This window comes from Parasteatoda tepidariorum, chromosome 8 (assembly GCF_043381705.1).
Source record: "Parasteatoda tepidariorum isolate YZ-2023 chromosome 8, CAS_Ptep_4.0, whole genome shotgun sequence".
NCBI lineage: Eukaryota > Metazoa > Arthropoda > Arachnida > Araneae > Theridiidae > Parasteatoda > Parasteatoda tepidariorum.
Genome location: NC_092211.1, coordinates 76,473,250 through 76,487,722, shown reverse-complemented (window position 1 = coordinate 76,487,722; position 14,473 = coordinate 76,473,250). Strand labels below are relative to the sequence as shown.

At 27.4% G+C, this 14,473-nt stretch overlaps 1 protein-coding gene across 1 annotated transcript in view; it reads right to left on the bottom strand.

The window, feature by feature from the left end:
* The window catches only part of LOC107449899 (cell adhesion molecule Dscam1), a 269,009-nt gene that overhangs the window by 26,897 nt on the left and 227,639 nt on the right, over positions 1–14,473 (bottom strand). The window contains exons 15-19 of the mRNA XM_071184247.1: positions 9,330–9,458; positions 7,674–7,835; positions 3,831–3,901; positions 2,379–2,622; positions 1,039–1,185 (exon numbers count right to left, since the gene is read on the bottom strand). Coding sequence (XP_071040348.1) covers positions 1,039–1,185; positions 2,379–2,622; positions 3,831–3,901; positions 7,674–7,835; positions 9,330–9,458 — 753 coding nt within the window. The remainder of the gene's footprint in view (positions 1–1,038; positions 1,186–2,378; positions 2,623–3,830; positions 3,902–7,673; positions 7,836–9,329; positions 9,459–14,473) is intronic.

The following is a 14,473-nucleotide window of genomic DNA, read 5'->3' as shown; positions in this document are numbered from 1 at the left end:
AATATATAAAGGAATTTCACCTTACTGTTACATTTTTATCAGAGTAATTAGTCTGAAATTATAGTACAATTTTTCAATTTGTTGGATTAGTTAATACTCTGGACAAACTTATAGTTTATTACTTATCATTTGAAATTTTACAATGTTTGAATCGCTTTCGAAACTTATCTCCAAAAAGTTCCATATGCAAAGGTGGACTAAATATACCGAAAAACAAAAATTATGTTTTTCTTCATGTTTTCGTGTTATTTTGAAATTAATTCGCGTTATTTTGTAATATTACTACGGGAATATAATTTATTTTTCATTTTCAATATAAAATTACGAAAATTATTTTATTTTCATTGCTATATTTAATTATTTAAACGTATAATAATTTTTTTTTTAACTTTTGCTCACCATATTTCAGCCGCCATTTTATTTGGGGGGAGGGGGGGTATTTTTAGTGTATTTCAAAATTTTAACTATGAATCCAATTTACCTGCACATTAAAACCCCCAAATTTTGAAGCAAATTTTATCGAAATACTAATTTTGGCCACGAAACCTTGGATGCTGGCCCACTGTGCGATGTAAAAATTGGATAGCATTCCTACACGGCTGCTAAGAGATGTATGACTAAAAATTTGGGCTAGCCGTTTGTTTATAATGGGGTGGTGTATCTTGTCGTAAGACTAATAGAAGCAGAATCATCAAGTAGTAGAAATAAATAATTTCCTTCATTTGGGGAAATATTACTTCAACGCATTCCTTTATAACAGTTTCGTTAAAAAAATTATTTTAGAGATATGGGCATACTTTATTTACCGCGCAATATTGTTACAGTTTCTTCAATAACTTTATTTTCACCAACCATTCCACCATTTTCTTCCTCTTAACTTTTAGATATACTAAAATTAATAAGAATATTAAATCGTTTTCATGCATCCTTATAAACTTACATTTTTATCAAAGAACTCGCAAACTTCTACATGGAAATGTTTTTAAACTATATCAGTATATTTACACAGGATTTTCTAAATATCATAATTCATCATACCTCTCCAATCATCAGCTGATCTATAAAAAACTTTATATCCTTTCAAGACACCATGGACTGCAGACGCAGGAGGAGAATTCCACGTGACTTTAATAGTTTGTGACGTCAGTGCCATGCAATCGACTTGTTGAGGAGGTACACTTGGCACTAAAAAATTACTTAATTTAAATATTGAAAACTCCCATAAATATTGAGACAAAAAATTAACTTTCCTATTTATTCTTATTATATTTTTAAAACGATATATAACACTTGCAAGTAAAAATACATGGTACTTGTATCAGAATATTTTATGTTAAGTGAGAAATGCAATAAAAATGATCTATTATGACCACTTTTTTAGATTTTTATGTATTTTTCCAACAATATTTTTGAAACGATAAATAACACATGCAGATATAAACAGACAGTACTTTTGTTAGAGCATTATTTGTTAAATAAAGCGCGAAATAAAAGGCGTTCGTTAATGACCACTTTTCAGAATTCGTTTTCAGATTTCTTCTTAAACACTTAGAACTTACGCTTAATTGAACAATTTTAAAGTATACAAAACTTGTAAAATTCTTCACTTTGGAAAATGAAAGTTTGAATTCGAAAATCTTTTTCAGCTTTATGACGCTTTTGGTAGTTGAAAATTTCTTGTTACCCAAGGTTAAAATATATAAATTGACTTAAAAATATATCTTTCATGATTTTTTTTTGGAAAAAAAGTCTCATATTATTTAGCCAGGCAAGTCATATTTTTTGGTGGAATAACTTTTGAATTTTTTTAATTATTTATCATTAATAAACTATTAAAATAATTTGGTTACATAATAATATTAAATTTAATTATTTTATTATTTAATCATAATAAATTATTCAAATAAATCAATTATTCATTTCCACCAATGACATTTCGCTTATTCATTCCTCAACCTAAAAGAAACTTCGTGCTTCATAGGAATGTATTATAATATACTCGCATGAAGCACGAAGTTTCATTTACGTCGAAGGTTGGATAAACAAAATGTCTCTAATTTGAAATGAATAATTGATTTCTATGAATGATTTATAATAATTTATTCATTTGAATTAAATTAATAGATTTATTAAATTACATTTTTATGAATCATTTTTTTTTTGTTTGTGCTGAGGAATGGATAAGCAAAATTTTCAGCTAAAAATAATAATCCTCTTAACTTATCTCTTTTATACCTTCATTTAAATTCAAAAACTTATACTTTAAAGACTGTTATACTTTTATTCTCTTAATACTTTTATTTTCTTAATTTCTCTTTTTTTCTGAAATAAAGCATAAATTATAGGTTTAAACAAGGATTCATAGGATTATAACTTACCATCTTCCATTGTCATTGCTATAACAGGATCTGATCTTGGACCAGCTCCTTTAAGGTTAAATGCCTGAACAACAATGCTATAGTGGGAAAATGGATTAAGGCCTCGGAGGTCCGTTGATTCTCTAATTTCTACTGATGTAGTAACGTCAACAGTTTTGTACTGATACGGTTCTGAAGAGTTGGCACTTTTATACCCGACGTAAAAACCTTTCAGATTTCCATTTCTAAATCGTTTTTCAGGAGGCTATGAAAAAGATTTAAGGAAAAACGAGTTTTTGATGAAAAAATTTAAGGAAGTAATTGTAAATTCGATTTCAATTAAATTAATTTGTTAATTTAATGCATTCTATTAAGCTTTTATTCTATTACATGCATTCGATTAAAAAAACGTTTGAATCATATTATTGCACTGAAACGTAATACTGACACAAAATTGTTGCTTTTGAATTACTTTTATTAGTACTATAAAAATAAGTGATTTGAAAACGGTTTTTTAAAGTAAATCTATGCATCACATTTAACAATTCTTAAAAATAACGTAGTATAAGTAAAAATTTAGAGATATAGATTATAAAATTGGTTATGAAAAACGCTTGGTTACTTTCTTCGAATTCTTGTAACTGTTTATGAGATATGATAATTTTTTATAATTTTTATACCATATTTTAACTCTTATTATCGGTTTAAAAATCTAATTTTAAATGTTAAAATGTTTTAAATTAAGTTCAAAATTAAGGTTTGTCCTCACTCAAAACGATCGTATTGATTAATGAATCTTATTGATTGAAATAATATTATTGATTGAAATTATGGCTGACATTAACCAGTTTAAGAAATATAATGAAAATAGGCGTGTTAAAAATATTTTTAGACGTCTGCATGACGCAAGTCTAAATGAAGTTTAAAACAAGCAAATTTAGTCTTTATACCACAAAATAAATTAGAAATTTACAAAGACTTACCTTCAAAGCCGAAATAAATCTTAACAGTTAAATATTGCCGAAGATTTTCAAAAATAAAATGCTTTTTTTACTGTAAAGTTGAGGAAAAACTAAAATCTATTTGCCGAAATAAATAATAAATTCCAAGTTATATTTAAAAAAAGTTTCATATCATGGTTTAAGTGTAATATAAAAATTCTGCAAATGGCAAAGTAAGAAACCATCAATAAGTAATAACAACGAATTATGACGACATAACTTAGAGCAACGTGTGTCCAATCTGTTAGAAACATTTCAAAAAATAAAATAAAATGGTTCTCAAACCTTCCAAAATGGTTCTCTATAGAAAATTCTTCCAATATTTTCATTTAAGAACGTATGATCACGGAATACTAAAGCAATGTGTATTTTCTTGTAATCGTGTACATCTTGATATTATTTTAATAAGAAAAACAAGTAGTATTTATCAAAATTCCAACTTTATATCAGACTATATTAAAATCAGACATACCTCCCATGAAATTTTAAGAGCATCTGAACTTGCTGCTTCAGCTTTTACAGAAAGTGGAGGACCCTCAGGCACTGAAAAGGGATAAAGCTCTTTTTAGCGAAACCATTAAATAAATTGATAATACAAAAAAAGATTCGATTTTTTTTTAATGCATGTTCTTAAAACAGCACTGTAAGATAATTCTGTAACATCCAGTTTCGATTGACGTTTTGGGTTTTTACCACATACTCGTATCATATTTCTCTGCAGAAAATTCGAGTTTCCCTGAGAAAAACTTCCTAAATTCAATTTTTTTTTGGGGGGGGGATGCAGCACTTCACTATATTCATGATACATACCTTAATTACTTGAGGTATATTACATTTTCATGCACTTATTATTAAACCATAGATAACATAGTTTAAATAATTTCTAAATTCTGTGATGAAGCCACCGAGCTGAGACAAATAAGCTCATATCCTCTATTAATTAATCAGTCCAAATTCATCAGAAGTTCAACTCCCAAAACGAAAAATAACACATTTCCTATATCCCTAATACGTATGAAGAGTTTTTAGTTAAACAATTAGTTTGGAGTTACTGATGCAAGATTCAGTTGTATTATATCACACATCCAACTAGTTTTATAATGAGTTTTTACACGCAATTCTCAATTGGTGGTTTCAGCTAATAAGAATACACAATCATTTCAGGGATACCTAGAAGACAGTACCGCAATTATCACATTCCTATTCACTGAATCACAAATTCTACTACTTTCCATCATCCATCACTCTCGCTAGAGGACCCTTTTAAACCAACTAGGATAACAGATGTGGTTAAAAGTGACTTAAAAAAGAACAACTCAAAGTTACTAATTTATTCCAGAAAAATTACTGGCTATTAGCAAGAGTGTTTCCTAATTCTTAAAAAAGTTTCTTGGCACATCATAACCGTCTGGTATTTCTATTAGAGTCTATCGATTCTTCTTACAGTGAGCTTCAAATCTTCATAAATATTAAATTCATAAGAAAAACCTTGTAAGAAATTAAAACGCATAATCGAGTGCATTAAATAAGCTATTTTAAGGAGTACATAGAATTTCACTTACATTTTTGTGATTTTGACTTCTAAGCTCGATGCATTTGACGTTCTAAAGCTATTATAAGTAAGTACCAATGTCTCTCATATTTTCAATAAATTAGAGCTATTTGTTTTATTTTATTTATTGTGTCTAACTTATATATGTTTAATTCTAAATAAACGAGAACAGAGACTGTATTTTTTTATTGCAAACTATATTTTTTATTCGAGTTAAAAATCAGAAAAAATGTTTTTTTTTATTTTTCATAATCAATATTTAATTTCGCTTAAAATATACAATTATTATAAAGTAATATTTATTGTAAAAATTAACAATTGCGCATTATTTAAATTAATTATCTTGTGGAATATAAAGTTTTGTAGTGCTTAAAATCAGATATTGCAAGGAATTTTCTCCCTTTTATTTAAATATTAATTTTATTCTTTCAATTGCGAATTTCAAAAAGGTTTTAAAAATCAATTTTGAAACTTAACTTGTTAACTAAAATGTTTAATATCATACCAGAGCAGTTTAAAATCGTAAAAAGAATTTTTTTCAATTGATTTCTTTTTATTTCAGAATTTCAATATTTAGTCGAACGAAATGAAAGATAATATAAAAAAAAGTTCCTAGAACGAGTACTTTTACGTTATTTAAACATACATTTTATACAGGGTCAAACAATTCTACAAAAAATGCATTTATATTTAACTCAAAAGACAAAAAAAGCTAACACAGCATAATATTTAATTTTTGTTAAAATTTCCATTGTTTAATATTTTTATTGCAGAATGTATACCGAGCAAAGAGGTTCAATGGCTTGGTGACGAATAAAAAAAACCCCGCTTCCTAAGATTTAATATTTTATTACCTGCAACGTCTAGGAAAATATAGATATTTAGAGCAAATAACAGTGTAATTATTAAATTTAAGCAATAGTAATAATAAATTACGTTATTTTATAATAATAAATTATAATATTTTATAATAATAAATCATAATATTTTATAATAATAAGTTATAATATTTTATAATAATGAATTATTATTTTTTACAATAATAAATTATAGTAATTTTATACATAAAATAGTATATAAAATTTAAGTAAAAAATATCTCTAACATAATTAAATTTTTATAAGAAGATAGCGCTTGCATCTTTTCATAATTATAACTTTGTGATAAACGAATTATTTATTGCTTAAATGCATATAAGTCGATTAGTAAGAAATATTAACGTTTTGCATGACATTTACATTTTAATAATTTTATAAATGTTCTTTTAGTCTTTTCTAGTTCGTTTCGTTTTATTCTAGTAAAACAACTCATAAAATCAATTTATTGGAGAGTGTTGTAATACAACTCTTATACTCTCAGAACGTGACCTGGGTAATGTTTTGGTGCCTCAGGATATGGCAGAAATTTTGTGTTAGATTTCCATCAAATGCTCAGTATCTTTCTCAGTAATTTTGGAGGTAATTGGTAGCAGTAATACCCGCAAAACAACACTAGTTTTTATTGAGTTTGATACAGCAATATACCTTTTGGCAGTCTTTTAATACTATACTTTTCAATATAACCTTTTATAGAAGCTTGACTTATTAAGTTTTAAGACGGTCACAAACAATTATGATGATCAATTGTTTGACTTTAAATGAACACTGACCTAACTTTCTGTGTTCTATCATATTTTTTAAACAATATTTTGTAGAACAATATTATTGGTGGCATTTTTTAAAGCGTAACGCATCTATATTTCAGAGAGCTTAAAATAAATGAATTCAAAAAGTGAAAATTGTTGTAAGCATTTACCATTAGTAATGTAAAAAGACAATGTTAGATTTAGATTTCTATAGTAATATAAGAATAGTAAATGCACTTAGTAGTATTGTATTTAAAAATTAAAATTGTGTGAATATTTTGTAAAACAATATTATTAGTAGCAATTTTTAAAGCATAGAGCATCTATATTTCAGAGATCTTAAAAAAATGAATTCTAAAAGTGAAACTTGCTGTAAGCATTTACTATTAGCAATTTATAAATACGTTAGATTTAGATTTATATAGTGATATAAAAATGGTAAATGCATTTCAAAATATTTAAAAATTAAAGAGAAAGATAATAATAAATGATTTCTTAAGTAAAAATAAAAACTATAAAGAATATTTTAGCATATAAATAAATATTTGCTCTGACTTCAATTAATACAACTTTATTGTAATTTTCTGATGAAACTTGAGAATGCGAAATAGAAGAGTTAGCACATCATCAATAGAAGAGTTCATATAAGATTTTAGTTAATTTGAAAAGAACTTTTAAATGTATACGTTGAAAATAGCTGTTCTGACTTGGTATTATGTAATTATCGCAAGTTTCTAATAAATCTATAAAGCTTTGAATAAGTTCTTAACACTTATTAATAATCGTGTTTTACCGTATGAGGCATTAAATGCGGTCTAGATGATGTGTTGGTCACAAAATGCAATCATAATTTTCTTCTGACCTAAAACACCAAAGGTTAATCATTTGCTTTCTTTATCCACTGATCTCGGCACTTAGTCTTGCAAAAGAAAATTAATTTTCATAAAGTTACATTGACGTCAAATTAGATTGTGTCCTCGAAATGTCTCACTTTTTTACTCAAAAATATTTTTTAGAGCATTCTTCCACTAAACTCTTTATTTCTTTATATGAATAGATCATTATATGAACTATAAAACGAAAACGATACGAAATACAATAAAATCCAATTTTAAGTTGTCCATGAAAACATCATTTACCTTCTTCCTCTGTTTTAAAATGGAAGCTTCTTCCTTGGCCACTTGCCCCGATAACATTCTCTGCAATTAACGACACGTCATAGCCAGTTGCGGGCCGTAAACCAGTAAATTCAGCTGATGTTTCCGTACCAGGAACTGACATATTCCTTGAAGTTGAGGCTACTTAGTAAGAAAAGAGAAACGTTTTTACTTAAGTCTTGATTTGCTATTCTCTTTAAAATTGAATTCGAAAGAAATTACAAAATTAATATAAGAATATAAATGAAATTTTGAAAAATTATGTTTTTTACAAACATATATTTTTAGATAAATTGGTTCAATTTTGGCAATGTGTGGTTGCTAAATATATTATGTACAAGTTTATTGCTACTTCAATAAAATGCTAATTACATCATGTTTCCGTTCACATTTAACTTTATTGTGTAGTATTCATGGTATTGCAACCAAATTAAAACAAAACCTCGTAGTAAACATAGTATACTGACTCAAATAGTTTAAAAATTGTGATAAAATGAAAGAAATGAAATGAAATAAAGAAAAACAAAGACTTTATAAGCGCAACTTGATTAAGGTATCGAATAATTTTGCCGTATGAAGTTCAATTTCATATCTGTTTTACCAATGAAACTGAGCTTATAAATTTATTTCTTTAAAATTATATTGTAAAGATTCCTTTAAACAAACCAACATGCAAAGAGTAAAACAAACTTCCCTTGCAAATATCTTTTATATAGGAAAAGAAAGTTAAAAAATGGCGTATTACATCACTGGCGTTTAAAAAGTATCAATTTGTGTTGCCCCTTGTTTAAAAAACTATCATACAAAGACTAATATTTAACTTTTTTCATTTTCCCGAGATAACTCTGAATAGTAAACTGATGGTAAATAAAATGCTTCTTACGAATAAGAAAAGTTAAAATTTCAAGTTAAATTCTGCGTATTATGTTTTGTTTTAGTTCCTTGCATTTATTAACAAAATAAAGAGATATGTTGAATTTTTGTATTTTTTTTCAAAAAAATTGGTAATGAAGCAATTAAAATATGCACCTTAAATTGTTTTGAAATGCTTGAAATGCTTTACATTATATAGTTGTTTTAATAATACAATGCTCAGTGTAAAAGTAAAAAATTTAACAAAAATATGTGAAACTCCTTCTAAAAAGTAATTTATATTAAAATTATAAAAAAAAAAAATATTATTAAAACTGTGGTACAAATAATTTTAACTAAACGAAATTCTATTACAAATATTTACCGCTATGAAGGGATCACCTATAACTGCTCTCTGCGAAATTATTGGGTTGCTGATCTGGAAGAATCTAAACTGTTGGAATGAAACCCGCCTAACTGACTAACTTCTCCCCACCCCACAATTGGGCTTAACTGTTACTTAAGCAATAATGCCTATGGCCATAACTACAGCCCTTAAATTTGCTTTAAAATTTCCAAACTATTCGAATATTTTTTTCAAAAGAAAAATTTTTGTTTTTTTCTCGGTTGATTTAATTTGCTGATAATTTTAAAGTATCAAAAAAATTTTCTTATTACAAATCACTTTTTTAATTTTTTTCGCGAATCGCATTGCCGAGGTTTCAATTGTTATTTCAAAATTATGAAAGAATAGAGCAATAAAGTACAAAATAAAAATATTCTTACCATTTTCTCGAATATGGAGAACGTATTGAGTGATCAGGCTGTTTCCGCTGAATGGTGGTTCCCACGACAAACGAACTACTCGACTTCCTGTTTCAGAAATTTGAATTTCTCTAGGAGCATCTGGTTGCTCTGAAAATCATTGAAGTAGTTACAAATACAAATACGAAGTTAAAAAATACTTATAAAGGGCATTGGTGTCAACTTAACTGGCAAAATATTAAACGAAAATGCTTCGGAAGTACTTGTTAAATGATTTAAATTAAGATAAACAATAAATTAAAAAAGTACTCAGCACATCATTTGATTAAAAACTTTAAATTTGTTGTGCATAGTGTGGAAAAAAAAGGACCACCTTGAATAACTTTCGATATAATGACGGTATCTTCAAGTTCTAGTACTCAATCTTATTAGTTCGAGGAGGTGACCTTGAATATGCTAATTATTTAATGAAGAGGACATTTTAAATTGCAAAATCAGACACAAAAAAACTTACTTTATCTGAATAAATACATCTTCTTTTTGACGGAGTTGAATTTCTGACACCCAACTTCGCGATCTGGAAAAGATTGTCCCAATAGTTTGGTCAAGAGAATGGTCCAAAGCTTGGACCTATTAAAATTAATTCTATTTTTTAGGTATATCGCCCCATCTCGAGAACATTTCAAGCGAATCAAAAAATTTTGCACAAAATTACAAAAATCTATCCAAAGAAAATTTGATGTAAAAAATAATTTTTACTGAAGATTTAATATTTTTTATTATCATATGTAACGGTAAAAAGTTTAATAGTAAGAAATACAATCTTCATATCATTTCAAAGAATGTAATTTTACATGACAAAATACAAAATGTGAGCGAAATTGGTCAAACAGTTCCTCAGAAATCGTATTTTAAAAATACGACTTTTTGGTTATCTATGTTTAAAAAGCATTTTTAGTTTCCTTATTGGCCGCTGCGAACTATGACTACAAAATTGATTATTGGTAAAATTAATGAAAAGTATTTTTCTCCAATGCCCACCTGAAGAATTACCTTCGTTGTACAGGCATCTGAAAATCAGATTTGTTGGCCACTCTTTCATGGCACCATATTAGGTGGGCCAACGTTGCTCCTACAGTAAGGACAGATAGTACAGAGAATGACATCAATGCCTTGCCCGGGATTCCAACCCAGAACCTTTCAAGTGTAAGGCCAGTTCCCCGACCCCTACACTGGCCAGTCGGCTTCATGAAAGGTATAAACTTTATTATGTTCTCAAAAGAGAAATGACATATGGGCAAAATTATAAGCGTTAAAATTTTAGAAATTTAAGAAATTTAAGAAATTAACCTTTTAAAAGAGTGAGTAGAAAAAACATACGCTGAAGAGGAATTTTATTGTACTTATTTAGATTTTAAGGAACAAGCAAAAACCTGTCCTCGGATAAATATGGGACAACCTAAACATATTTTTCATGATGATATAGCTTTGTAATGAATGATTGAACTAATTAATTTCTTTGTGACAAATTTATATTTGATAATGAATGACAGCACATAATGAAACATAAAACAAAAAGAGAAAATGCTAAAAATCACTTAAATTTGTAATAACTTTTGAACAAATTGGAATTTCAAAAAAAAAAAAAAAATATATGAATAAATAAATAAAACTTTGTGTTATGTATATTAAAGAGTTACGGCCTTTTCAGAAAGCCAATGCGGCTGGTATGGCATTTTACCTACATGTTTAACAATTAATAATTGTCGAACTAATTATCGGATGTTGATTTTTTTATCCCATAGTATTTTCCATGCATTTTTCTACCCACCTTCGTTATTTCTAGTTTCTACGTTTGAAAGAGTTTGCTCTGCAAAATAACATGTAACATTAAGCTGAATAATTAAAATTGCGGTAACGAAGAACGTTACGATTTTTTAACATAGAGAGAAAGATGATTGAGTAATTTTGAAACCCGAATTTTATTGATGCGTACACATAATTGTTTCTAAACTTTAAAAAAATTTTTTTAATCCCATTAAGTTTAATTGTTATTGCAAGTTTAAGCACGTGTTTATGCGAAATTTTGCTCTCTCTCTCTTTTTTTTTCTTTTGTTTTTCGGTACAATTTGTTTTGTGCTCAAAATATGTAACAAATTCAGCATATGTAGCAATATTACGTAATATGTAGCAATATTACGAACAAAAGTATAAACAAAAAATAGTGGTTGTTCATCAAACTCACGTCAAATTTAACCTACTAACTTCGAAAAAAAGAATTAAGTATTTTTAATGATCAAGTTTTTTCTACTTTTAATCAATAACGAAATCAATATTAAACATAATCTTTACAGAGCTTCAAAAAAACCAAAGCAAGGTATACTGCCGTCTAAAAAAAAAATTCGTTAAGTTAAATAAACTAAGCAATTTATGACTCACTCTATTATTTACATCAATGATTTTCAATAATAACAGTTAAATAAACAGTAACTATAAAGTAAAAAGTAAATGCAATATAGGTTAACTATTTTCGGATATTTTGTTGAAATAATTTTTATGTCTGGAAGTCGAAGAAAATTAGGGTTTGTCACGATAAAACGTAATAAAAAGACCTGAACTCATAAAACTGTATTGATATAAAAAATTAAACAAAAACTTTGATTACATGCGACAAAGCATATCAGAAGTACTATTTGACTTTACAGTTACTTTTATCTGTAGGCACTGTCAAAATATATGAAGGTCTTTAACTTATCTAACATACTATACACAACATTAAGAATTTCCATTCCTAAATTATGGTAAAATAATCGGCAGCAGTCTGTCCATCCGATTAACATTAAATTTTACGGTAAAGAACTTTTTTTGTGCCTTTACGGTTTTGAAATTGCTTACAACTAGTATAGTTATAAACCATGAATACAAAGAAATACAGTTTTTCAACCATTTACTACCAGCATGGTTTCAAAACCGTAAAAAAGAAATTTAAAAGGAAATAGGACATTGTAGAGAGCAGGACACAAAGTGGGGACTGTAGGACACGGGAAACTCTTGTTGGAGGGAATGGCGGAAATATTTTACAGTCAACGCTGGGACTCGAACTCTAGTTCTGCATGTATTCGCAAGGAATACATGCAGAATTCCTTGCAAGTCGCAAGGAACTAACTGGCTTCATTAGTTGGGATTAGAAAGTGTGATAAAATTCTTATTATTTAACCGTATTAGATTAAATCTGTTAATAAACGATTTATTTCACCGTTAACAGTTTGATTACCATCTTATTTATGGTTATTTGACAGTTTTGCTTGAATATTGTAAAATAACAATTAAACCAGTTTTATTTAACCATTTTTTCGGAGAAATTTCTAACAGTAAAGAACGGAATTTAATTAAATGTGAGGTAGAGTGGCCGTTATAAATAATTTTGAATATGGAGTCATTAGATTTGAAATTCATTTGAGTAATTGACTAGTCTGTTTTAGTGATAAATTGCATGATAGATTTTAATATCAGTCACACAAAATAATTTTTAGTCATGAATTTGAACTTTTTTAATCAGAATTAATAATAAATTCAAGAAAATATCTTAAATTACTAACTAATGAAGAAAATTAATGTATAATTAAGGAAATCAGTAAGAATTAAAATTTTTAAAATTCAAATCCTTAAGATACTTTTTTTTAAAATTTAGTTTCATAATTTCTGAAATTGAATAATTAATATTTAAAGAAAATTGTGTCACAGACAGTTGAAAAATAATAAACAGTTCACTGCACACGTTGCTATTTTTTAAAGAGATAATAAGTATTGTGGTCTGTTTTCGCATTCTGAATAATAGTTAACATAGATTAACCAGCATGTTTCATGCGACTTCCGGGTTGTACCAATTGCAAAAAAGAATGCGAAACTAATCATGTTATTCAAGGTTAATTGTTCTTCTATTTTATTTTGTTTACGTGGCAACACAAACCTTCTCGTAGTAACTCATTATAAATAATTTATAATGAGTTTTATGGATGATTGATGATCATTATGAGTTAATAAATTTATAATTGAAGGAGCTTTAAATCAGAGATGGTCGAATCTTTACATATTGGTTGATTACAAAAGATGCTTGAATTAATTTTAATTTTACGAAAAGTCATTGTTCCATTATATATTTTATAAAAGTTTTTTTTTTCTGTATCATTATTTAAGCATAAGTTAGTTAATATGATTTAACTCTTAATCGAAAATCTTATTTATCTTTCCTACCATTTAAGTTACGTTTATTTTTCTGCAATTAAATATCTCAAGTTACCTTCCCATGCATCTTTCCAAAGGATTTTGTAATCCGTGTTATTTTCACCAGACGAGATTCTATTTCAACTATAACATCACTAGGAAGCAATCAAACTGCTCTCAACAAAAATTACTCGGTTGCTACTCAAGAACAATCTAAACAGTCGAAATGAAACCCGCCTAACTGACTTACTAATCCCACAATTAGGTTCAACTGATATTTTTAGCTTTTTATCTAGTAATAATTGCACTCTTTAAAGATATTTTAAAATTTCCCAATTATTCGAATTGCAAACATAACAGTTTATTTCAATTCTTTTTACTAGATCCCCGAATACTGAATTTATTGAATGAAATTAAGGTTAATTATTATTTAATATAATAAATATATTTTAAATACTTTCTTGATCACCCAGAATCAGAGGGTGAATTGTCATTTTGAAAAGCCATACTGCTAGAATGGACGATTACAGTCATTTTTTTAAAAATCCTAACGCATTGAGAATCCTTTATAAATCCCGGAAAACATTTTATTACTTTTCTAATAGTGCTAATTATTTAGTTTTTTTCACCAAAAAATGCTTACTTTCGTTTTCGTCAGAAATGGAGAGTCACGTGATTATTCATGAATTGACGTCACGCGTGCCCATCTGTCGTTCGTTTACAATCGCTGTTCTGTGAAAGCCATTGCGTTCTTGCTTTCGTTTGAATTTTCGTAATTAAATCCAATTAGTTTAGATGGTAAATAACTATATGAGGACGAAGATATGCATAATTGATTGTACCCTAATGTAGCTTAATGCAAATGTGGGATAAATATAACGTATTTTTATAATATTTTAAATTTAAATGGAATCTACTAAAACATTGTTAATATTTGATGA